General features: G+C 39.7%; 2 protein-coding genes across 2 annotated transcripts in view; one reads left to right on the top strand and one right to left on the bottom strand.

The window, feature by feature from the left end:
• Positions 1-497, bottom strand: part of LOC127047382 (uncharacterized) — a 106,540-nt gene extending 106,043 nt beyond the window's left edge. The window contains exon 1 of the mRNA XM_050945498.1: positions 320-497. Coding sequence (XP_050801455.1) covers positions 320-497 — 178 coding nt within the window. The remainder of the gene's footprint in view (positions 1-319) is intronic.
• Positions 498-15,582: 15,085 nt separating this feature from the next.
• Positions 15,583-22,846, top strand: FGG (fibrinogen gamma chain). The gene is made up of 9 exons (XM_050946559.1): positions 15,583-15,651; positions 15,754-15,798; positions 16,305-16,488; positions 16,591-16,684; positions 19,063-19,193; positions 19,989-20,122; positions 20,236-20,420; positions 21,359-21,639; positions 22,644-22,846. The coding sequence occupies exons 1-9, from the start codon at positions 15,583-15,585 to the stop codon at positions 22,844-22,846; spliced, it is 1,326 nt and encodes a 441-aa protein (XP_050802516.1).
• Positions 22,847-23,884: the final 1,038 nt, after the last annotated feature.

Here is a 23,884-nt window from a genome sequence, read left to right as displayed (position 1 = left end):
GGGGGAGGACAATTTTCCGAGCGTAGGTAGCCCTTGCTGGGGGTGCCTGGCGCTGACGGAGGGCGGCTCTACAAACCCCCTCTCCTGGGGCTGGGTCAGCCCCCATCCCCGCGGCACTGCCTCAGCTTCGCGCTCGAGCGGAGGGGGGCGAGACTCCGGCTCCGGCTCTCGTTTCGCGCGCCGCCCGCCCCGTCCGCTTCCGGTGACGAGCGGGTTGTTTTGCTGGGCTTAGCACCCCACCCCAGCGGGAGGCCGTGCAGTGTGTACCCGTGCGGCGCGCGCTGGGGGGGGGGCTGCTGCATCTCCCCGCCCCCGGTACCTGAAGCCGCCGTGTCTCCCCAGAAGCCCGCAGCGCAGCCCACGCGCACGGCCGTGCCCGCCTGGGGCTCGCAGGAGCCGCCGCCCAGGTTGCTCCAGCGGCGGCGGCTGCTTGTTGCCCGAAGAAGCTGGGGGACAGCGGCGCCCCTCAGTCCCAGCAGGGCGGCGGCGCACCTCATGGTGGCTCCGGGCGCGCCAGGCCGGGGCGGGAGGCGGAGGCGAAGGGCTGGGCTGCCGCTGACTCAGCCCCGGGCCCGATCCTGCTCCTGCCGCCTCCCTGCGGCTGGATCGGGCCCGGTCGGTGCTTCCCAGTCCCCACCACCAAGGCCCAGGGGAGCCAGTCCTGCCTTGGCTCCGGGGCAGAGACCCTGGGCTGGCAGCACTAAGGGCCCCGCGAGAGCTAGTGACAAATTAGCCCTGCCTGCCTCCTTCCCTTGAAAAGTGTCACCAACCCGGCATCTTCCCCCATGTGCGAAAAACAAACACCCAACCCTGGCTCCTGCTGCAGGCCACTTCGGTAGCCTGTGGGCAAAGAGACAAACCAGGAGGATAGGCTAGTTATTGAGCCACCAAAATGTGCTAGGCCTTGTACAGCAATAGAAAGGTAGAGTTACAGCCCCAAGAAGTTTGCAATTTAAAAAAGCAGCAGCCAGACAATGATTGAGAAAAGGATTGCAAGGTGCAAGCAGAACACCAGGGCAGAGACTGGCTCCGAGTTGTTACTTTCAGTGGAAGGAGTGATGTCTATATTTTAATGTATATGATCCCAAGTCCTCCTCTAAAAAGCCTGCACATGAACACATTTGATGCCACAAGGTGATCACTGGAACTTTTCTTGGTGACATAGCTAAACATTTCTCACACCTTGAAGAATGAAACTGAACTAGCCAGAGTCCCCTTTTCTTCAGTTAACTTTACTTTCTAATTTTTATGCATGCACAGTGGTGTAGCTAAGTTTTTAATATTACAAAGGAATGTTTACTTTTAAAATTTGATTTTTATCCGATATCACTGTAATATCTGAGCACATAAGAAACAAAAATCAATTTGTCCGGGCAACACTCTGTAAAGCAGAGATGATGTAGATCGTTATCCCCGTTTGACAGATGGGGGACTGAGGCAGAGGGAGTAAATCATTTGCCCAAGGTGACAAAAGAAGCCTGTGGCAAAGACAATAATTGCAGTTGGAGCTCCCAAGTCCTAGTCTAGCATATTAACCACAAGACCATCCTTAAAACTTACATTTTGATCCTAAACTATTTCAAAGTGTTTCTTTAAACCAGGAGCTAATGTAACTCACATTCTGTCCTAATTGATTCAGAATCTTGGCTGCACTCAGGGTGTACTGATTTAAATCACTAGGTGGAAAGCCTCTATTTAAATCATCAATTTTTATTAGCACTTCCATTTGTAGGTCAGTTATTTTCTAAGAAAGGTACATTCTCATTGGTTGATATAATTATAAAAACATGTTGGTTTACAACGCAATAGAGCCTTTACCCTACCTTTTGGCTTCCTAGGAGATACACTATAACTATATAGCTTAATATTTTCATATTCTTATTTAATTATATATGTTTAGTCTGTTAGAAAATGGTGAATAATCTATTGCTTATTTACTAGATAATAAACTTTTTGCTCAATATTTGTATAAAGCTGCATTAGGATGGCAACTGGAATTTAATTAAACACACAGAACAGCTTATAACATTTAATTTTTATTTAACAAAGCAACCTTAAATGTTTCTGATACATAAACTTATCTTATCAAAACATATTTCATATTTTCAATGAAATGATTTATTAAATGGGGAGTAACTTCTTTAATTTAAATCAGATTTTTAATTTTGTTTAAATTGTTTTAATTTTTTTAAAAGAAAAACTTATAGTGTAAATAACATTAAAAAAAATCAATTTAAATAAAAAAACCTCTGGCTTCACTTCATAAAACATTTCAGGCCAAATTCACACCTCATGTAATTGGGTACAAGCCTAATGCAGTTAGTGGATTTGCTCCTGCTTACATCAGGTCTGAAACTGACCATTTATTGATTCCCCCCCTTCCCCACACACACTTTTGTATGTAAGCTAATGGAGAAGCTAGCAACAACAACAACAACAACAAAATCTCCAGTGCCATGTATTGACTGCCAGTGTCCTGGATCCTTGTCAGTCAGGTTTCAGGCTATGGCAATATCCATCAACAGCACTTGTAAATAGTACTCATTCTGCTAGACCTGTCTGAGTCACTTGATACCACGGTGATTAAGCCTCAGGTGGAGTATTGTGTCCAGTTCTGGTGCCTCATTTCAGGAAAGATGTGGACAAGTTGGAGAAAGTGGAGAAAAGCAACAAAAGTCATAATTAGCTGAGGATAATCATAATCATGCGTAGAATAATCATAATCAGCTGAGGATCTAAGAGTGTTCCTCCACTGCAACCTTATTCATGTATGTGGTTGAGAAATATCCAAAGAAATCTCAGTCACTAGTATAAAACTATATATATTCATGTACTATGGAAGTACCAAGATGAAATCCTAGCTCCAATGAAATCAATGGCAAAACTCCCCTTGACCTCAGTGAGCCCAGGATTTCACATCAAGAAAGATTATTATTGTTTCCTACACAAACTGATGGTGTTAATAGAAAAAATAATTTTACTAGGATTGCCAGTAGATGGCTGTGTTGCACCGCCTATTACATCCATGATCGTGGCCTAACACTGCAAAATAATTATCTGGTCACAAAAAGAAGTGGCTTCATCATGCCAATAAATGTCAGTTGTTCCAGTCAACACCAATTGTAATTTGTGATATAGCTGGTATATTGTCAGGCAAATGTATGTATTGCTTGGCAGAGTTAAGCATAAACATGAATTAACTTAATTTGATGTTCTGTATAGGGGATTTACTTGGATCGCAGAGAGACAGGGGATGCCTCACTTATTCTTGTAACTTCCTTCAAATAATATCATACCATAGATTTTAACAGCGATTGTCCACAGATCTTTTCTGATTGGGTGGGCCACGTATAAGTCTGCATGTGCTGAAGATAAACCAAGCACTTAATCCCTTACAGTAGTCTATGCATTCATCTACTTCAATGGTTCTCAAACTGGGGTTTGCGAAATGTTACAGAAGGGTCTTGGGAAAAATTCCCTAGTGGCGGACAGAGCTGTCCCTAAGGACACTGGGCAGCACAGGGCCAGCAGCACGGAGCCCCTGGACTTCCAAGAACTAAGCAGATCAAAGCAAGCATCTCTCTCACACTGAGGAGATTTAAACTTCAAGACTCCTTATAAGAAATGGAAAGGGAGGTGGATATTTTTGCTGTTTTTAATATTAAATAGGCAGCTAGTCTTGTTTTTAAAATTATTATGAAGAACAAGTTTAAGCTTTGTTGTAATGTGCGTTGTTTGCCTGGACTCCTCAAGACCTGAATGCTTGTGTAGGAGGAACTCTTTGAGTTGGCTTCTTAAATACCTTCATGCTGTTTCGCATCTGATATTCCTTGATGAAACATAGGAGACTTGTCTTATAACAGGCTTATTCAAAGTAACACAAGCTACGAAAATGAGATCTTGGAAGAGTTTTGCTGTTTTCATAATGTAATAAAAATACTGTAATGATAATAATTAATAAATAGTGTGTAATAAGATTGTCATAAAAACAAATTTGGTATTTCCAAGATGACTGCTTTTATAATTTAGACTCAGGTAAAGGAGAAAATCCCTGGAAACATTCATTTTTAGGAGGGGGTTGCGTGAGGCTTGACATTTTAGTGAAAGGGGTTCACAGGTTATTAAAGTTTGGAAACCACTGATCTACTTCATTTAACTTAAGTGGAGCGCTACATTTTTTTTTGGATTTACAGTAGTTAAATTTGAGTTAAAAATGGTGTATACATTTACAAAGGACAGGCTCTTTTTTACAGGCAGAAAAAGTGGTGACATAGGATACCTGGATGATAGGGGCAACAAAAGAGTCAGAGCATGTGGGATATTAAGTGCAGTTGTTTGCCAGTTTGCTTAGAGCTGCGGAACTAGAGCCAGTCCTTACTATTAGTATTATTATTATTTATTTATTGATGAGATATTTGTATTCCAATAACACCTAAAGCCTTAGCTAAGATCTGGGTCCCACTGTGCTAGATCCATCTATCTTTGAGTTTTATACTGCTGCCCATTACTGTAGTATCTGAGTATAAACTCATAATAACAGATGCTTTCCTGGAGAGCTTACAATCGAAATAGACCAATGAAGACAGCGGGAGGGGAAACAGAGGTATAGAGAGGTGCAGTGACTTGCTTAAGGCCACACACGACGTCTGTGGCAGGGTTAGAAATAAAATACTGGTGTCCTGATTCCCAATTCAGTGCCTATTCACTAGATAGTAGCCCTGCATAAAGAGTTCATTTTGATGAATCATACCCTGCAGAAAGTACCTACTGTGTCTCTGAAAGACTTGGTTGGGTAGCAGTTGGGACTGAACTACAAGAACCACTTAACTGTCAACTGCAACAGTATTAACATACTTCTTTATGCCTTGGTGAAAGTATAAATGAGCTACTTACAGGCCATTTTCATGCTGGGTTTGGGAAATGTTGCAGTGTTGTAAGTTTCAATTTTGTAGTTTGTGTTTTTAATGTGAATCACCTAATACAGATTTGAAAAAGTAAAATTGCACATACAGGACATTAGATGGCACTATCTGGTTATTACTGAAGTCCATTCGAGACTGTATAGTTAAGTTTATGTAGTAATGGTCTGATTGTTAGGGTTGCTGATAAGATATAGATAGAAATATTTTTATTTCCAAGCCATAGTCACATGAGGGTCAGCACTACAAAGGGTGATAACCTGTTCTCTGGCAGGGGCCAATCACCACTGTCTCCGGTGGCTACTGTGACAGTTTATAAAACACTTACTGTTCTGAGCCTGATTTTGAACCTCCTCCCCTTTCCCCTAAATTTTGAGAGGGAAAAAAATGCCTTTTGGCCTGAAATTTTGCTAGCCTAATGCTTATGTCAGAGAATACTTTGAGGGAAAAGTCATTGTTTCAAGGTAGGGAACATAAAAGAAAGTGTGTGTGTGTGTGTGTGTGTGTGTGTGTGTGTGTGTGTGTGTGTGTGTGTGTGTGTGTGTGTGTGTGTGTGTGTGTGTGTGTGTGTGTGTGTGAAAATTATTCTAAATTCTCTCTATAACTCAAAAACAGGTTGACCCAAAAACTTCAAAATTGTTTTGTAGATGTGTTCCCCCTAACACTTATCCCACACAAATTATTGTTTTCTTTTTAGAGTTTTAGACCCAGTTCTGTAATGAGCTTCATACAGAGAGACCCCAACATTATCCCAAAGCCACACTGAAGTCAGTGATAAACAATAAAAGCTCATTACTAGCAACAGTTAGAACCTCAGAGTTACAAACACCAGAGTTATCAACTGACCGGACAACCACACACTTCATTTGGAACTAGAAGTACACAATCGGGCAGCTGCATAGACCGGAAAAAAAGCAAATACAGTACAGTACTGTCTTAAAGGTGAACTACTAAAAAAAAGGAAAGTTTAAAAAGATTTGACAAGGGTAAAGAAACTGTTTCTGAGCTTGTTTCATTAAATTAAGATGGTTAAAAGCAGCATTTTTCTTTTGCATAGTAAAGTTTCAAAGCTGTATTAAATCAATTGTCAGTTGTAAACGTTCAAAAGAACAACCATAACATTTTTATTCAGCTATGAACATTTCAGAGTTACAAACAACCTCCATTCTCTATATGTTCGTAACTCTGAGGTTCTACTGTATTTCATTTCCCACAGATCCTGCCTGCAGGTACTGTAAGCTATGTCATACAATTTGCTGAAACATTTCCACAGTCTGCAAGGGCAGCTCGCAAGGAATATTATAGAGTTTATAAATTCCAGAGAAACTGCTGCAGGATTTAGAAGCTATTGGGTAGCCACTACAGAGATTAGAATCTCTTTTGTCCTTATTTGCTAGAAAAGAACCCTCAAGAGGTAAGTCATGAGAATTTTATAAGCTAAATTGTCTCTTCCTCAAAAAAAATTTCAGCTTTAATTTTCAAATTTCTTATTCATAAATGTTGTAATTGTTCCCTTAAGCCTCATGATACAAGTCTCTGCTGTTCCTGGAAACTGTCAAAAAAGATTAATGCTTAGTAGCTTTCTGATAGCTTGTTTATGCTCAATAACTCTTGTTTCTAACTAGAAAAAAATAAAGAGCAGGAAAGGAGCATGTTACTATCAGTTTAAATTATACTTGGGTTATATCAGGACAACAGCTAATTACAGAGATGATAATGCTGCAATGGAGGATAGTAAAGCTAAGGACAAAATTCTTAGCCAGATCCTCAGCTACAACTGAGGAGTACACAATGCAAGTCAGAGAGTGAGCAAAGGTAGCACAAAGCTTACATTTGCATTCCCATTATCCTGAAGCAGCTTTGTTTATGACTGGTCCCCAGGCATAAGCTAGAGGAGCCTGTATTGATATTGAAAGGCATAGATAGGATAGTGAGTTTTCCTTATTTCTGAAGAAAGTATTAGAAAATATCTTTTCAACGTGTTTTGCTGGGTTTTTTTGTTTATCATGCAATTAAAAATCACACTTGCTAAAATGTTGGAACACAATGTTCCACAAGCCAAACTCTCTTATTCAGTAACAAATTTTGCTACGTTGCCATTTGTTTTATTATCTGTCTGTTCCTTTCTGAAAGCACTATATCAATAACTACCAACATTTAGTTCAGTTTATTGTACACCAAGACTTCAACTAATTACAAAATATTCAGCAAATATTTGAATTGATTCTTATCTTATCATTACAAATTAGTGCATATTTTTGTTTAACAAATAGAGTTCACTACTCTTCTACTCAAGGTAAAGTACACATTGTAATCTCTCTTTTGAAGGTACTCTAAAAATTAACCTTTTCTAAATGAACCGACGTCTAAACTGTTCTTTTTAAATCAGTAAAAAGCTGAAATTTGCAATGCAGCATTTCATAGAAAAATATTGTGTCACAAACTCCCAAAAGCATCATAATTCAATGCTAATGATCAGGTTGTTCCCAGCAAATCCTGTTGCGTTTAGGAATTTTAGCATATATAGATTTAATGTTGTCACATGCTCTGTGGCCCAGACAAACCCCAGCTACAACAGAGCAAAGTAATAACATACAGTCTTTTTTAAGCACAAACTGTATTACTCTTGTTGCCTTGTATCACATTTCTATTGTTATTAAAGCTATCTCCTCTCTTAATTGCTTGGGATTTGAATGGTACTTAAAAAAAATCTCTAGTGTTTTTTATCATGTAAATGTGTAGATGGTTAAAAATGAATATGAGGAGACTTTTCAAAAGATTGGTAATTCCTTCAAATCATCATGTTATTAAAACCCTGTTCCTAAGTTCTTTTGTGCCTTTAGATAAAATTTTCAAAAGCACTTAAGTAATTTAGGAGCTTAAGCCCCATTGATTTTCAGGCTCCTAAATCATTAGTTGCTTCTGAAAATTGTACTTTTAATACTTTTAATGTCAAAAGGAGTATTGGTCATTGAAGGAGTACAGGACTGGGCATGTAGAAATCTTTATAATCTTCTTCCAAAAAATTGTAGGTACTCTCTAAGGGCCTGTTATGTAACTCTGTATAATGTTCAAAACACTCTGCAGAGAAACTGTAGTTCTGTAGAATGCAGGAAAAAGCAAGTGAGTCCAGAAATAGATTGTGGGCCAAATTCTGACCTGACTTACACCAGGGCAACTTCATTGACTTTAGTTGACTTCAGGGGGCATTGCACAGGTGAAACTGAGTTAGGAGCAAACCGCTCCTACCTTTCTGGCTGCAGAGGATTCCATCCTTGATAACATAATTGATGTGGTTGCACTGCCAAAGGGGGGCAATGTTTTTGGGGGTCAACACTCAGGGGCACACCCATGCACATCATGGAGCTCAGTCCCATGGTGGTTTTCTGTGTGTCAATATGCAGTGGTTGAATATGAGAGCAGAGACTAGAAGGGGCTCAGGGTCATAGGAGCTGCTGCATGGATCCTTCCATCCTCTTCCCTCAGGGAGAAGATGTAGAAGCTATCTCAGACAGGCAACAGCTTAGTGTTACTGCTGCAGCACTCTAAATGAAAAGATTATCATTTTTTTAGATATAAATAGACATTGAAATAAATATATGGATTGGAGACAGATTCTGCCTTGTTTAAACTGTACATGTATTTATCAGAGAACGGATACGGGAACACTGCCCACAAGCGGATCCGCATACACAGAATTGTCTAAGCTGGCAGTGCGTTGCTGAGTAAGCTGTGCTGTCCTAGGGCAGAGATACACCTACACTTTCTATTTGTTTGCTCTTCTCAAACAAAAATTAAAACAACCCGTGCCTGTACTGTCCTTAGTTCATGATGGACAAGGTCTATAGGGCACTATCTTTTATTGAACCAACATCTGTCCGTGAGAGAGACAAGCTTTCAAGCTTACAGGGAGCTTTTCCTCATGTCTGGGAAACATACTCAGTGTCACAACTAAATACAAACTGGGACAGATTGTTTACCATAAGTAGTTAACACATATTTTAAGGCAGTGGTTCTCAACCAGGGGCCCAAGGTCCGCTGGAGGACCGCCAAGCAGGGCCAGAATTAGACTTGGTGAGGCCCAGGCCAGAAAGCCAAAGCCCTGCTGCATGGGATTGAAGCCTGGGCCCTGAGCTCCCCCACCCAAGGCTGAAGCTGAAGCCTGAGCAATGTAGCTTTTCAGGGGCTCCTGTGGCATGATGCCCCAGGCAGGGGTGGCTCCAGGCCCCAGCACGCTAAGTGAGTACTTGGGGCGGCATGCCGCGGCGGGTGCTCTGCCGGTCTCCGAGAGGGCGGCAGGCGGCTCCAGTGGACCTCCCGCAGGCGTGTTTGCGGAGGGTCCGCTGGTCCCGCTGCTCTTGTGGACCTCCCGCAGGCACGCCTGCAGAGGGTCCGCTGGTCCCGTGACTCCGGTGGTCCACCAAAGCCGCGGGACCAGCGGACCGCGGGACCAGCGGACTCTCTGCAGGCACACCTGTGGGAGGTCCACTGGAGCCACCTGCCGCCCTCCTGGCAACTGGCAGAGTGCCTCCCGCGGCGTGCCGCCCTGCTTGGGGTGGTGAAATGTCTAGAGCTGCCCCTGGCCCCAGGCAATTGCCCTGCTTGCTACCCCCTAATGCCAGCCCTGACTTTTACATGCAGAAAACCAGTTATTTTGACACAGGTGGGCTGTGGAGTTTTTATAGCATGTTCGGGGGGGCTCAGAAAGAAAAAGGTTAAGACCCCCTATTGTAAGGGACCATTCAAGTGAAGTGTGGTCTGTTAACACCTCTGCAGTTATGGGACAAAAATAGGTGATTTAGTGAGTTATAGATTGTTGTAATAAACCAATAAATCCAGTGTCTTTATTAAGACCATGATTGTAAGAGTCTAGCAAAGTTATGAGTTTTAAGCTCCCAGCATTGTATTGTGAAGGTGTTATTCAGGTTTCTTTAAGAATGAGCACTGAGGTCAAATATGGCATGATTTTGTGAAAAGTGTTCCCACATGTTATATGGTGTTTTTGTCTTTTATAACTTTTCTGCGAGAGCACATTCAATTAAGTAGTGATTGTCTGGCTTCGCCCACATAGTTGTTATTGAGACACTTACAGTACTGGAGGAGGTATACCACATGTGATAAGCATGCGTAGAACCCATGGATCTTGAAGAGTGTGATATATTTATGATTAGCTCATGATGGAATTCCTGTTAATGGCACTGAGATTTGCTTCCACAGATGGTGTTACAACCCTTATGCTCTGATCCTTGATTTGTGTGTGTGTGTGTGTGTGTGTGTGTATTACACAGTCTTAAAATATTTGAAAATATCTTTAACTGGTAATTTTTATAACAGGTATATGCAGCTAACTATATTCTAAACTCTTTAAAAATTGACCAAACAGAAGCTGTCCAATGGCATTAAGCTAAGAAATTTCACACTTTTAAAATTTTTATTTCAGACATAAATTTCGAAACTGAGTTTGAATGGAAGGGCACACATGCCATGCAGTCAATGTCTATTTTTAACATAAAGGGAGGGAACAGTTTCTTATTAGTGAGAAAGAGTAATATTTGATATCACCCATGAAGCCATGCTAACAATTATTTGCCAATTCACAAATATTTCACATATTTTATTTCAGGAAGCATATGGCAGCAGGCAGGGACTGGACTATTGAATTGGCAAGGAAATGTTCCTTTTTACTGCTTTCCCCTGATTTACATATTGAAACAGAAAGTGTACATTGGTGAAGTGACTCTGGAAACTTTTTTTTAGTTCAAATAAATAGGTCTGTAGTACACTGTCTCAGCTTTGCTATTATGCAGTATTTAAAATGACAGTCAATTAATTTTTAAAATCATCTTTATTTCTTGTCCCTATTTCCAATCCATACAGGTATCCAGTTTTCTCATGTAGTATCTTTGACTTGGGAATTATGCACCCTTACTAGTACAGATGATTTGTGCTTCAAGCAGGAATCATATATGTTGGTGAGTGGTTGTAGGGTCAGAGGCAAGGTTTGCCAATCAAAGGGCCAGATTCTGGTATCCATTACAGCAATGTAACTCTGAAATAACTTCATTGATTTAATCTGAGTGCACTTAGTCTGGATTTACATGAGTATCAGTGAGATCAGAATCTACCCCCAAATGTTGTTATAAAATAATACTGCTTCTGCACATTGTGTGCCCACTTAAATGCATTTGCTTTCATGTTTGGTAGGATGCTACAACAATAGGCAATGTGATCAGTGCAGCAATGATTAGATACCACAGCAATAAATGCTATGTAAAAAATCTAAGAGAGATAGATAAGTAGAAGCTAGTTTAATTTTTCACAAAAGAAATTAAAATAATGTCCTAGATATAAGCAACTATTTCACAATCACAGACACATTTCATGATTTTATTTTGTTTTTCTGAACGTAAGGATTTGTCATCAGTAACAGGAAAGTGTTGGATAGCTTTCCAGTGATCCTTTGACAAAACACTCACACAAAAAAAGCCTCACGAATGAATTAAAGCTGTGTTTGCATAACAAATGTACCCAAATTCCATCACCTTATCTGATTAATAAGTATTCTACTCAGCTTTTGAACTAGATTAGCAATCCCCTTTTAACTAAATACTGATTCACCTTTGCTATCTGCTCAAAAAATAAACTCCATGGAAAGACAAACTGAATTTAAGAAATCTTCCTTCTGTCTGCATTACATTAATCATTCATCATTTCTTGGCAAATCAGTAAATAAACCACAGGAAAGGTAAAATTGCTCAAAAAATCAATATAGGCAAGTTAAATTGGACACATAGTAAAGCACAAATAGATCTCCAAAAAACATGAATAATCCATTCTCTAAGAGAACATTCAATTTATAAATCAATTAACTCTGCTGGGGCATAAGTAACACAAAGAAAGTGTCACTTTAGGGAGGTAATAAAACACCATACATCCTTTATGCTAGCAACACATCTCATTTTCAGGTTTGGAGCCAGCAGAAAGCCAGGAATAAATAATTTCCAGGTTTATGCCAAGTGAAAGCTCAGAAGGAGAGTGTAGGAAGCCGAGATACAATAGATTAGATCCAGATCCTCAACCATATTTAGGCACTAAACTCCCATTCGGCCAGATCATGACCACATAACCAATTGCAAAAAATCCTGTGGCACCTTATAGACTAACAGACGTTTTGGAGCATGAGCTTTCATGGGTGAATACCCACTTCATCAGATGCATGTAGTGGAAATTTCCAGGGGCAGGTATATATATGCAAGCAAGCTAGAGATAACGAGGTTTGTTCAATCAGGGAGGATGAGGCCCTGTTCTAGAAGTTGAGGTGTGAAAACCTAGGGAGGAGAAACTGGTTTTGTAGTTGGCAAGCCGCTCACAGTCTTTGTTTAATCCTGAGCTGATGGTGTCAAATTTGCAAATGAACTGAAGCTCAGCAGTTTCTCTTTGAAGTTTGGTCCTGAAGTTTTTTTGCTGCAGGTTGGCCACCTTAAGATCTGCTATAGTTTGGCCAAGGAGGTTGAAGTGTTCTCCTACAGGTTTTTGTATATTGCCAGTCCTAATATCTGATTTGTGTCCATTTATCCTTTTCTGTAGAGACTGTCCAGTGTGGCCAATGTACATAGCAGGGTATGTAGATAGCAGTGGATTTTTTACCTTTAGTCCATTTGGTATGATGTCCATCCGTTTGCATTTGGAAAGGAAGATGATATCTGTCTGTATTTGTGCAAGTAAATAAACCACAGGATTCTTTGCTGCTTTTACAGATCCAGACTAACACGGCTACCCCTCTGATACTTGACATCCTGCAAGGCACTGCATTTAGCCATATGGAGTGGAAATCCATCAACCTCAAGAAGAAACTTGCACAAATACAGACAGATATCATCTTCCTTTCCAAATGCAAACAGATCCTCCCTGATTGAACTAACCTCGTTATCTCTTGCTTGCATATATATACCTGCCCCTGGAAATTTCCACTACATGCATCTGATGAAGTGGGTATTCACCCATGAAAGCTCATGCTCCAAAACGTCTGTTAGTCTATAAGGTGCCACAGGATTCTTTGCTGCTTTTACAGATCCAGACTAACACGGCTACCCCTCTGATACTTGACACGTAAACAGTTGCGAAGCACAGGAAGAATGTATGTTTCATGAGGTGTAAAACCTGCAGCTCCTGTTGAGAGGTAAACTAGGTGCTAGTTGGGAATAAAAAATGGCAACATTTAAAAATGAAACAGATACCTGACAGTCATTATACAGATGGGCCAGTTATTCTCTCCATACACTTTAACTCTATAGACTTAATAATATCTCTGTTGTGTAATACAAGCAACACACCATAAATTTGATTCCCAAATATTCTGTGCTAGTTCTTGTAATATCATGTGCAGACCCCAACTTGCCAATTATCTATGACAGTCAAACTCTTACCAGTGGATGGTTCCTTAGTAAGGATAGCAGAGGATAATTACTTCATTAAGAATTATTGCATTACCCTCAAAACCATTTTCAAGCTATATATTATGGAAATAATACCTTTACCCCAAGGGGTGCTAGTAGTTATCATCACCAATCTAGACTCAACATTTTTTCTAAACCCTGAAAGTTCTGCACAGAATAAATAACACCTCCCTTACTCTTGTCACTGTCTAGCACAATTTGTCTATAGATCTCAAAGCATGTCTCAAAGAAGGTAAGTATCATTATCCCCATTTTACTGAGGTGCAGACAGGTGAAGTGAGTTGCCCAAGGTCACATAGTAGGCCAGTAGCAGAGCTAGATATAGAACCCAGGACTCCTAAGTGCCAGCTGAATGGGCCACATTGCCTCTCATCAACTAGTCAATTACTAATTGCACCTAGAGGCACCAGAATGCTAAGCACTGTACAAAAACATAGTGAGAGACAGTCCTTCTAACATAAGATTTACAATCCTAATAGAAGAGATAAGCAAAGAATGTGAGATAGCTATATTATTATCCCTATTTTACAGACGGAAAACTGAGGCACAGAGCGGTAAAATGACTTGCCGCTGGTTATACAGGAAGGGGTAGATCAACAAAGGACTTAGGAATCTCTCTGCCATGTTAGGTGCCTAGGTCTAACATTTAAACAATATCAAGAGTTCAAAATCCCTGCTCAGATGCTACCACAACCTGAAAGTGCCTAAACTCTGTAGGTGCCTGAAGTTCCACCAGTAAAGACCCCATGGGCATCTAATTTTCTGCTGGGCATGTACAAAACCACCAACACCCCCAAGCCACTCCATGCGTTAGCTCACACCTAAGCCCCGGCAAGAGTCTTAAATTAGACGTTCCCCTGCCTATCTCATCTGTGGGGCCCAAACAGACCTCTCACAAAAGACAGCTGAGGGCAACCTGACTGCGAATTTTTGAGTCTGCCTGGTGTGAGTGTGTGTCCCAGACTACCCAAGAGCTAGGGCACTCACCTGGGATGTGGGAGACCAAGGTCATGTCCTTACTCCTATGAATATTGAAAACAGGTCTCCTAGGTGAGTGCCTGAACCAGTCAGCTATTGGCCATTAAGAGGTTCATTCTTTCTGTGGTTTTTCATGAGAAAGGGCTGACCTGGCTTCAGTGCCTAACTCCAGGAGAGGGCACAAACCTGTGAATCCCAAGCACAGATGGGCAATTCCCTTTGGCTCGGAGTTGAGCACTAACTACCTTCCGCTGGCATTGCCCACTGGTTAGCTTAGGTGGCACCCTGCTAAATTGCAGTCTTTTGAGGATTCCTTCTGTAAGCACCAGTCTTTCCCCATGCACTGTATAGGGATTCTGGATACCTAGTCTGGGGCTCTGAATTCCACTAGGGGGGCAGGGCACCTAAAAAGGAGGCCCTGCAGTGCTGAGGATTGGAACACCTAAGTGCTTTGTGGACCTAGCCTGAAATCTGTAGCAAAGCTGGGAATGGAGCCTAGAGTCCTTGTTCAATAGCTGAACCACAAGACTGTCCTTTCTCTAGCCCTATTGGGCAAGGCACAGTACAAACGTAACATACAAGACAGTCCTTGCCACTAAGAGTGTGCAATCTTGCTTACAGGAGCAATGTGCTTTTCAAAGCATGGGTTCTGAACCAGTGGTGACTTGAAAGGAGAACACTTTGGTCTACAGCTGACACACACAATTCCCCAGAACGGAATCTGTGGCTGCTTGAAAAATAGCAGCCTGTCCTTATTGAATAACCTGTGCCTCTTACATTTTGTCCCGGAAAGTAACTGGGGCTTCTCCTTGAACTAAACAGCTGAGGCTCATCTCAGGCACCATTCCAACATTGTCCAGAATCATATGTTAGTTTTATTACTCCCGTGTTACTGAAGCGATTGCTCCATGCCTCCCATTAGATTTCTCCAGATCCTAACACTGCCCTGGCTGCAAAGGACATAGTGTGGGCGAGTGGGAAACTGCTACTAAAAATGGGAGGAGCAGGAGCTTCAGTGCAAATTCTGGGAATCCAGGACAAAGGCACTGAGAAGTTATTCCTCCACCACTGTCCCACCCCTACACATTGCATCACAGTGCCCGCCCCCAGGTTCAGCCAGCTCCCTTAAACTGCTGCGGTGAAGTGCAGGGGAGTCAGGGCAGATTCCAGCAGCCCGTACAGCTGAATCTCTCAGACACTAGGTGGAAGCATCCTTTTGTGTAGACATCATGGTGCCAAAGTTACACAGCTGGGCTACTGCACATCTCCTGTCCTTACTCTTTTCAGCTTGCATGGCAGTAAGTGAAACTGTACAAATGGACTAGTAAAAAATTGCAATGCCCCCAAAATACCATAAAGAGAACAATAATTAAAAAATAATGTTGTTTTCCCCCTTTCAGTATATTGCTACCAGAGAAAACTGCTGCATCTTAGATGAACGATTTGTAAGTAGATGTGTAATTCCTTTCTTCTAAATTAAGGAGCCAAATAAAATATTGTTCCACTTATAATTAACATTCATTATTAATTTGTTTTAACATGCATTGTTATTTTCAGTATCTACTGTTATTAAATGTAATATTATGCTTTACGGTTCACTCTTAATAACAGCATTCATTGTTCTAATATGTACTGTAAATTCCATTAATAGTACCATGTATTATTCTAAAGTATACTATTATCAATAACATACATTATTATTTTTAATATTTAATAACAATATGCATTACCAGGACTGTCTCTACAGCACAGTAGCAAATGCCAAGTCCTACCTGTCCACAGTTACCTACATAAATCCTAATTGAATGTTGGGCTGCCCTTAATATTTTCCTGCCCTGAGTGACCATCTCTTTTGCTTCGCTGTAGAACCTGGACTGGTCCTTTATTATTATTATTATTATTATTATTTTATTTATTATTGTATTATGTTTAATTATTCTTTTCCCTTTAGGGTAGCTATTGCCCAACTACATGCGGCATTGCAGACTTCTTGAATAAATACCACCCTGATGTGGATAAGGAGCTGCAAGTCCTTGAAAATCTCTTGCAGCAGATCACTAACTCTTCCATTATAACAGAACAGTTGATCCGCCAAATCCGAATCCTCAGTCCCCCAGAGAAACAGACTCTGCCAAGTGAGAACATAAAGACTATTACAAAACTGAGAAAAATACACATTAATTTAGTCTTCTTACTTTTACATGTAATTTCATTAATATATTGTACCTGTTCTACAGATGTGATTGACGGTTTTACTCAAAAAAACAGGAAAATAATTGATGAAATTATCAGATATGAAAACAGTATTACGGAACATGAAAATACTATACAGTAGGTATTTTTCACTTTTGATATTGTCTTACTATGCAGATCTGTTCCTTTATTTTATTTTACCAGCTACAACTGAAGTTTTTTCACAGCACTTCATTTCTGCATATAAAGACCATTTTGGTGTCTTTTCACTCATAACTGCATAATTAGGATCTGATCCTGCATTTCTTGAATACTCACATCTCCAACTGGAATACAGGATCAGGCTGTGAGAACATGGCAAAGTTTGGCCATTCTTTTTTTTTTTTTCTTCAATCAGTATTTTTGTTTAAGTAATTGTTCAAAATTTTTCCATTCGTTATTCTTAGACTCCAGAAATTTTAGTAACATGAAACTGTAACGTGGATCTTACCAAAGATTTGTTTAGCCAGTTGAAACTTTTTTATTGGTTTTGCTGAACATACATCACGAACCAAATTCTGCTCTCTGTTTCATTGGAGTGTATCCAGAATAACTATTAAACTCAAAGGTGTTCATCTGAAGTCTATACTGTTCTATATATTTGAAAACATATTTAACTTATCTAAATTTTAATAATGAATTATTATTTATAAATTGTAATTGTACTATTTAACTTTAAATGCCAAAGTCACTCTGTGATAACAGTATGCCAGGAATCACTCATAATTGGTTAAAATACAGTAATTCTGAGTTTTTGACATTTAGAATTAATATAACTATATTTTATCTTAAATACCTTTGCATCACCTGGTCTGAGAGCATTTTTTATTTAACCACCCACTGATGAAAGATTTTAATTTTCATAGTAGATTTAGGTTTTTATTTTTTTTAAATTAATATGCTCTATATAATATTAGAATGAATTGCTCTCAAATGTATTCACTCTTTTTAAAACAGAAATATGCAATAGTTAATTTTCATAATATGTAGGGCCATGGATGCAGACTCTTGTTATTTTTTCATGTTATTTCAAGTTCCCATAATTTTGTGAATGCCCAGTTTTATGAAAGTTTCAAGAGTCCTCCACACCTTCATAGAAATCAGGTTTCTATTGTACTTTCTTGTACTTTACTATATACCGGGGTAGGCAACCATGGCATGTGTGCCGAAGGCAGCACGTGAGCTGATTTTCAGTGGCACTCACACTGCCTGGGTCCTGGCCACCAGTCCGAAGGGCTCTGCATTTTAATTTAATTTTAAATGAAGCTTCTTAAACATTTTTAAAACCTTATTTGCTTTACATACAATAATAGTTTAGTTATATATTATAGACTTATAGAAAGAGACCTTCTAAAAACATTGAAATGTATTACTGGCACGCAAGACCTTAAATTAGAGTGAATAAATGAAGACTTGGCACTCCACTTCTGAAAGGTTGCCGACCCGTGCTATATACTTTACCTCCAGAACCCAGACCTGCAATTCTCACAAAAGAAACAATCCCGTAGAGCTTTGTCCATGCACTGACTGCAGGAATGGGCTTTACTGGGTAAAGAGATACTGGTCCAAGTAAAGCATGCCCCAGTTAAGCATCAAAGAGTTCTGTGGCATCTTATAGAGTAACAAATGTATTGGAGCATGAGCTTTCGTGGGTGAATACCCACTTCGTCGGATGCAAGTGAAGCATGTGCTTCAGTGCTTTCCTGAATCAGGCAATGGGCCTGCTCAAAACTGAGCATGCATGTAAGCACTTTGATTAGAGCCAGAGTGCTCAGTATGTTGGAGGATTGACAAGGCAAAAGACATTCAAACAACAGGGAGGTGGTGAAGGGATAAGACCTGGAATGGTCACGTAAATTCAGTTTCAGATCTGGATACATGTAATAAACATTGCATCAAAGCCAAAATTCTAGAAAACATGTATATATATGGAAGCCATAATAGGTATTTACAAAGGGCTGGAATGTGGCTGGCCCTTATGCAACAGCATAGTGAAAATGAGAGTGCAGAGGGAGACTACCCACCTTGTACAGCCTTCTTATGGGCTACTCAGAACAGTAGTATTTGCTCTCAGAAGAGTGCAAAAACTGCTACCAAGTTGCTCCCACTCAAAAGCAACTTGTAATAAAACGGGCAGATAGAGAAGAGGAATAGGCAGAAACTTGGCTCCACTTTCTTGTGCACCAGCCAGACTCTGATTGTAGCAAAATATTGTCCTCCCAGTGCAAATGGTTAGCTCTATAAGGCAGAATGCCCAAATGCTTGTATGGGGATGGGGCAGCTCTGTACTGCCCCACAGTGTAGGACTGTGGCTAAATACCACACTGTAGCCCAAAATGATTTACACTGTCGCATTAAATAAAGCAACATGTTTTAGATTAGTACATTAGATATGTAAGGCATATTTCAGTGAAATATATATTGTTCTCATTAAGAAAAACTGGCATAACGTGTAATTTTTATGTTTTTATCTCTAGACAACTGACAGATATGTTGACGTCAAACACTATCAAGATTTCACAACTAAAACAGAAGGCTAATCAGCTTGCGTCACAATGTCAGGAGCCATGCAGAGACACAGTCCAAATACTGGAAACAACTGGAAGAGGTACATGAAATGCTTATTGTGTGGCTTAAATTAATTCTTAAGTGTTATCTGTCGACAATATAGTGGTGAGGGCCATCTGAGTACTTAAATGGATGATCCTGCAAAACTTGCTTACAGGAGTTATTCTTAATCACATGATCCATTGATTGCTCTAAGAATTACCCATGGGAATAAGAGACTCAGCATCATGACCAATATAAAGAATGCTTTTCCATATTTACATTTTGTTACTGCTATTTTTATGTTTATTGTTGGCTAGTGCTTCATTCAACAGAAATACTAGACAGGGGTTCTGCATATAGGATGTTGTGGAACAAATCTTATTTTCGCATTTGGGCATAGTTAGCCAAGATTTGACTATCCCAGTAAACCCTATCTTTATTGTAGTCCATAGACCAGGCAAGTGCTTTTCTGGAGTTATAAGAACAGAAAGGATACTATAGTATAATAGTCCTGCTCAACCACACAGAAATAATTAATCTAATACATTAGACCTAAAAATGCCCTTTTTATGACTGCAGAAACAAATAAAATTATTGTATTTTACATTCAAGTTATGCTACCTAGCTATTTACTAATAGCAAAATCCTGCTCATCCTTATACAAGTCCTGTTAACTTCAATAGGACTTCCTGTGTGATGAAGACCTAGCCTACAGATAACTTTGCCATAGTAATTATTATATGTACTGTGTATGTTGCACTGTACTAGAAAATGATCAGATACTTTTAAAACCAGTTTTAAAACAAGATGAGACTGTAGCCAAAATACAAACAATAGTGTTTATTTATTGCAGATTGTCAAGACATTGCAAATAAAGGTGCCAGACACAGTGGTCTTTACTTCATCAAACCTGTAAAAGCTAAGCAGCAGTTCCTAGTCTATTGTGAGATTGACACATTTGGCAATGGATGGACAGTGTTCCAGAGAGTATGTAATTTATAAATTCAGGTCATGAATAATTCTGATTATATAACGGTATTTCATTTACATGGGCACATGTTGATTTGGTTGACTTTCTTTCTTTCTTTATCTGCCACCAGAGACTTGATGGGAGCGTGGACTTCAATAAAAACTGGGTTCAGTACAAAGAAGGATTTGGACACCTGTCACCAGATGACCAGTCAGAGTACTGGCTGGGAAATGAAAAGATTCATTTAATAACCACTCAGTCAACTATTCCATATGCCTTAAGGATAGAACTGGAAGACTGGGAGAATAAAAAAAGGTATTTCACTAATGAGCCTTCTAAAAAAGTCAACTTACAATACACACCTGTCGTGCGTACTGATTTTTTTCGTACAGCCACAGATATCTGTCTCTACTACCAGATATCAGACACCTGTCTCCACTACCAGATCAGTTTATACAACTTTCAGAAGAATGGATAATGCAGAGTCATTAATCTATTTGTATCAAACTACCTTCGCTATCAGTTTATAAAACTATAAATATATTTGCAGTTGAATTTTTTCTCACTACCTGCAACTTTGTGATAAAAAAGGGAGCAGCATATGCTCATGAAAGCTTCATGCTGGCATCTTTCTTGGAATATATAATTTACCCTGTAGAATATTTCTGTTTCTTCCTTTCACAGTTTCTTCACAACTCATGTGGAGCATTTAAGACGTTTTACTTTTTCCCCGGGTTAGCCTGATATGACACCCTTGGCATCCCATTTGATAACTCATCATTCTAACTGCTGGAAATTAGATGAGGTTCCATTCAGAACCTGTTCTTGTCATATTTTGCTATTCCATAGAAAGAGACAGGTGTTGAGTGGTGCAACCATTTTCTCCTTCCAGGAGCAATTTGCTCTCACCATCCCCATTTCATTCCAGCATGGACAATGGGAGACTGATTATCTAGCTAACTCAGAACTCCTGAAAGCCATTGCAAAGCACTACTCTAAGGCCACTGAGATGACCCAGTTTACCTGTCTTTGACTACCTAAAGTTGGGGCGGGGGGTATAGAAGGGTTCATTATGATTCATTAAAGTGACGTATTATAATCCGGCAGGGAAATATCTAATTAGATATGAGAAATGTCTTCTAATTAGACATAGAGTAACACAGGAACTGACTCTAAAATGCTGTCATTTATAGTCTAATTGTGTATGTTTTGGGAATCCAGTGTACACAAATTCACCATTATTTTTTTAATAGTACTGCAGACTATGCTGTGTTCAAAGTGGGACCGGAAGCAGACAAGTACCGACTGACCTATGCCTATTTTGTTGCTGGTGGTGAAGCTGGGGATGCCTTTGATGGTTTTGATTTTGGAGATGATCCCAGTGACAAATTTTTTACATCTCATAATGGCATGCAGTTCAGTACCTATGACAATGACAATGATAAATATGATGGCAATTGTGCTGAACAGGATGGAGCAGGATGGTGGATGAATAGATGTCATGCTGGTAACCTCAATGGCAAATATTATCAAGGTAATACATGCTTTGGGTACCTACTTCATATAAAAAATAACTTCATGGCTTTACAACAAATTCTAGTGATGGAGAAAAAAATTGTGTAGATTTTAGCTGTTTATTTATTTTTGGCCATGCCATTCCTTAAACTTCAGAGCTGATCAACACAAATTGATACTCTCTCGGCCCTTATATGTTGCTCCAGATAGCTTCTGCTGAGCCTGGGGGGAAGCATTGCATGCAAGAGCTAAAGCACAGGTGCTGTCTTCCACTGCTGCTAGAGGCAAAGACAAGAAGTTTCTCCCTTTTGCTTTGTGGTTACAAAAGTATTGTCTCCAGCAACAGAGTCCCAATCATAATCCCATTGCAGGAGGACAGGCAAAAAAAACCCAAGGCAAGGCGGAAAGATAAGGAAAAAAGGGTGAGAGAGAGGGAATTCAGGAGAGAAACGGACTTGACAGTACAGAAGTTTGTTCAAAGGGAGAAGAGAAGAGGGAATCTGCAATAGTGTGTTTGGGATATATACATGATGATACGATGTAGTAGAAAGAGTTTATCAGTATAAGTTTGGGATGGCTACATTACTCATAAATCATGTAGCCATGAAAGAGTTATGGATATCGCGTCCATCAAGTACCAATAAAACCTTTATTCCACACCATACCGTCATGGATTCATGGTTGATCTTGGGATTTCAGACCTTAAATCTGTCATTCATGCGGGACTGAATATTGGCTGTCTATACCTAAAACCAGTGTAATTTGAGGGGAAATCTACATTTGGAGAGGAGAATGAAACATTCTTCTGGTGGGCTGATATATTTTTACAGTGACAGCAGTTTGAAGCTGCTCAGAGATTTGGAATGTTAGAATAAATCCTGGGAGAGATAGATTAGTAGGTAGAGGCAGTCAGTGGTGCATGATAAGTATAGTTTTACACAGGGATTTCGTTACTACAGACATGCATATGCATATACATTATTTTACAAACAATTATATATTCTGCTACAATTTATATTTTAGGTGGCACTTACTCAGCAAGAGAGGTTGGTCCATCTAGATACGACAATGGGATTATCTGGGCAACCTGGCGTTCTCGGTGGTATTCCATGAAGAAAACTACAATGAAAATCATCCCATTCACCAGACTTTCAATAGGAGATGGACAGCAGCTCAACTTAGGTGGCTCCAAAAAGGTTGGATCAGATGGCCGAGGCGATATTTAGAAAGATAATAGACAGCAGTTATCAGTTCTAACAATAATATATTTATAGCTCCACTCGGCATTCCAGTATAGCCTATAAAAGTTATCACTATGCAACATTTTCTCAGAACACCATTTTTACTTTTATGTTAATATATTTGTACAATTTTTATTTTAGCTGACTGACAAATAAAGGGATATGGTCTTGTCATCAGAAATGACTCTTTGCCGTTATATATTTTGAGCATTGTCCCTTTTGAAATTCAACTAGTCTAAATATGCATGACTACCATAAACATAGTTCATCCTTTGGTGAAGAATACTATAATACTTTCTTTCTTCTTCTGTTGTAGGTTGGAGACATTTAAAGAGACAGTTTAACAAAGATTTATCTAGACAGGAAAACAAAATATTTTACCTCTGGGACACTGACTTCATCTAGACGTCTTCAGTTCAGCTCTGGCTCACTATTAAAACAAAATCATTAAATGCCCAAGCCTTTCTGCGTGAGCAAGTTACTGTGTCTGCTCTCTGTGGGGTTATTTTTCTGTATGCACTTTCAATAAAATTTGATTACAAAGAAACATAAAGTTTGTCATTAATGATCCAGTGGCATGTAAACAAATCAAAACAATTACAGAAGTTGTCGTAAAAATCTGTTCCAGTTCACCCAAGTTTATACACTGGTACTTTCCTATTATTCATTTAGAGGCAAGCCACATGCAAACCATTAACTGTTTTTCTCACATTGTTAAGGATTCCTCATAATGCTGCCTTAACACATTTTTAACTCCTCAGGTACCTGTCAGAGGCAGGTAGAGCCCACCCAGGATTTGGTTACACATGGTGTTTGTGATCCCCTGGGTCCTTGTTATTACTGTCCATTCCTTATCTGGTGACAGATTGCTGTAAAACATAACATCTCCCTTCTCCCTGAGTCAAGCCCAGTTTTTCCTCATTGTTTTTAATGAGATTTTTTTGTCATGGTAAACTGTAGTTTGAGGAGTATCTTTCTTGCATTCCCTCATATTCTAGGGGGTATCCGTGTGACCTAGTGGAT

This window comes from Gopherus flavomarginatus, chromosome 3 (assembly GCF_025201925.1).
Source record: "Gopherus flavomarginatus isolate rGopFla2 chromosome 3, rGopFla2.mat.asm, whole genome shotgun sequence".
NCBI lineage: Eukaryota > Metazoa > Chordata > Testudines > Testudinidae > Gopherus > Gopherus flavomarginatus.
The sequence above is the reverse complement of the archived record's forward strand: the minus strand, read 5'-3'. Positions and strand labels throughout refer to the sequence as shown.

Excerpts from the sequence above, each read along its gene's own strand:
- FGG (XM_050946559.1), top strand. The coding sequence starts at position 15,583 with ATGGTGCCAAAGTTACACAGCTGGGCTACTGCACATCTCCTGTCCTTA. Across the intron at positions 19,194-19,988 it reads ACTGGAAACAACTGGAAGAG|ATTGTCAAGACATTGCAAAT; the intron begins GTACATGAAATG and ends TATTTATTGCAG. Across the intron at positions 20,123-20,235 it reads GATGGACAGTGTTCCAGAGA|AGACTTGATGGGAGCGTGGA; the intron begins GTATGTAATTTA and ends ATCTGCCACCAG.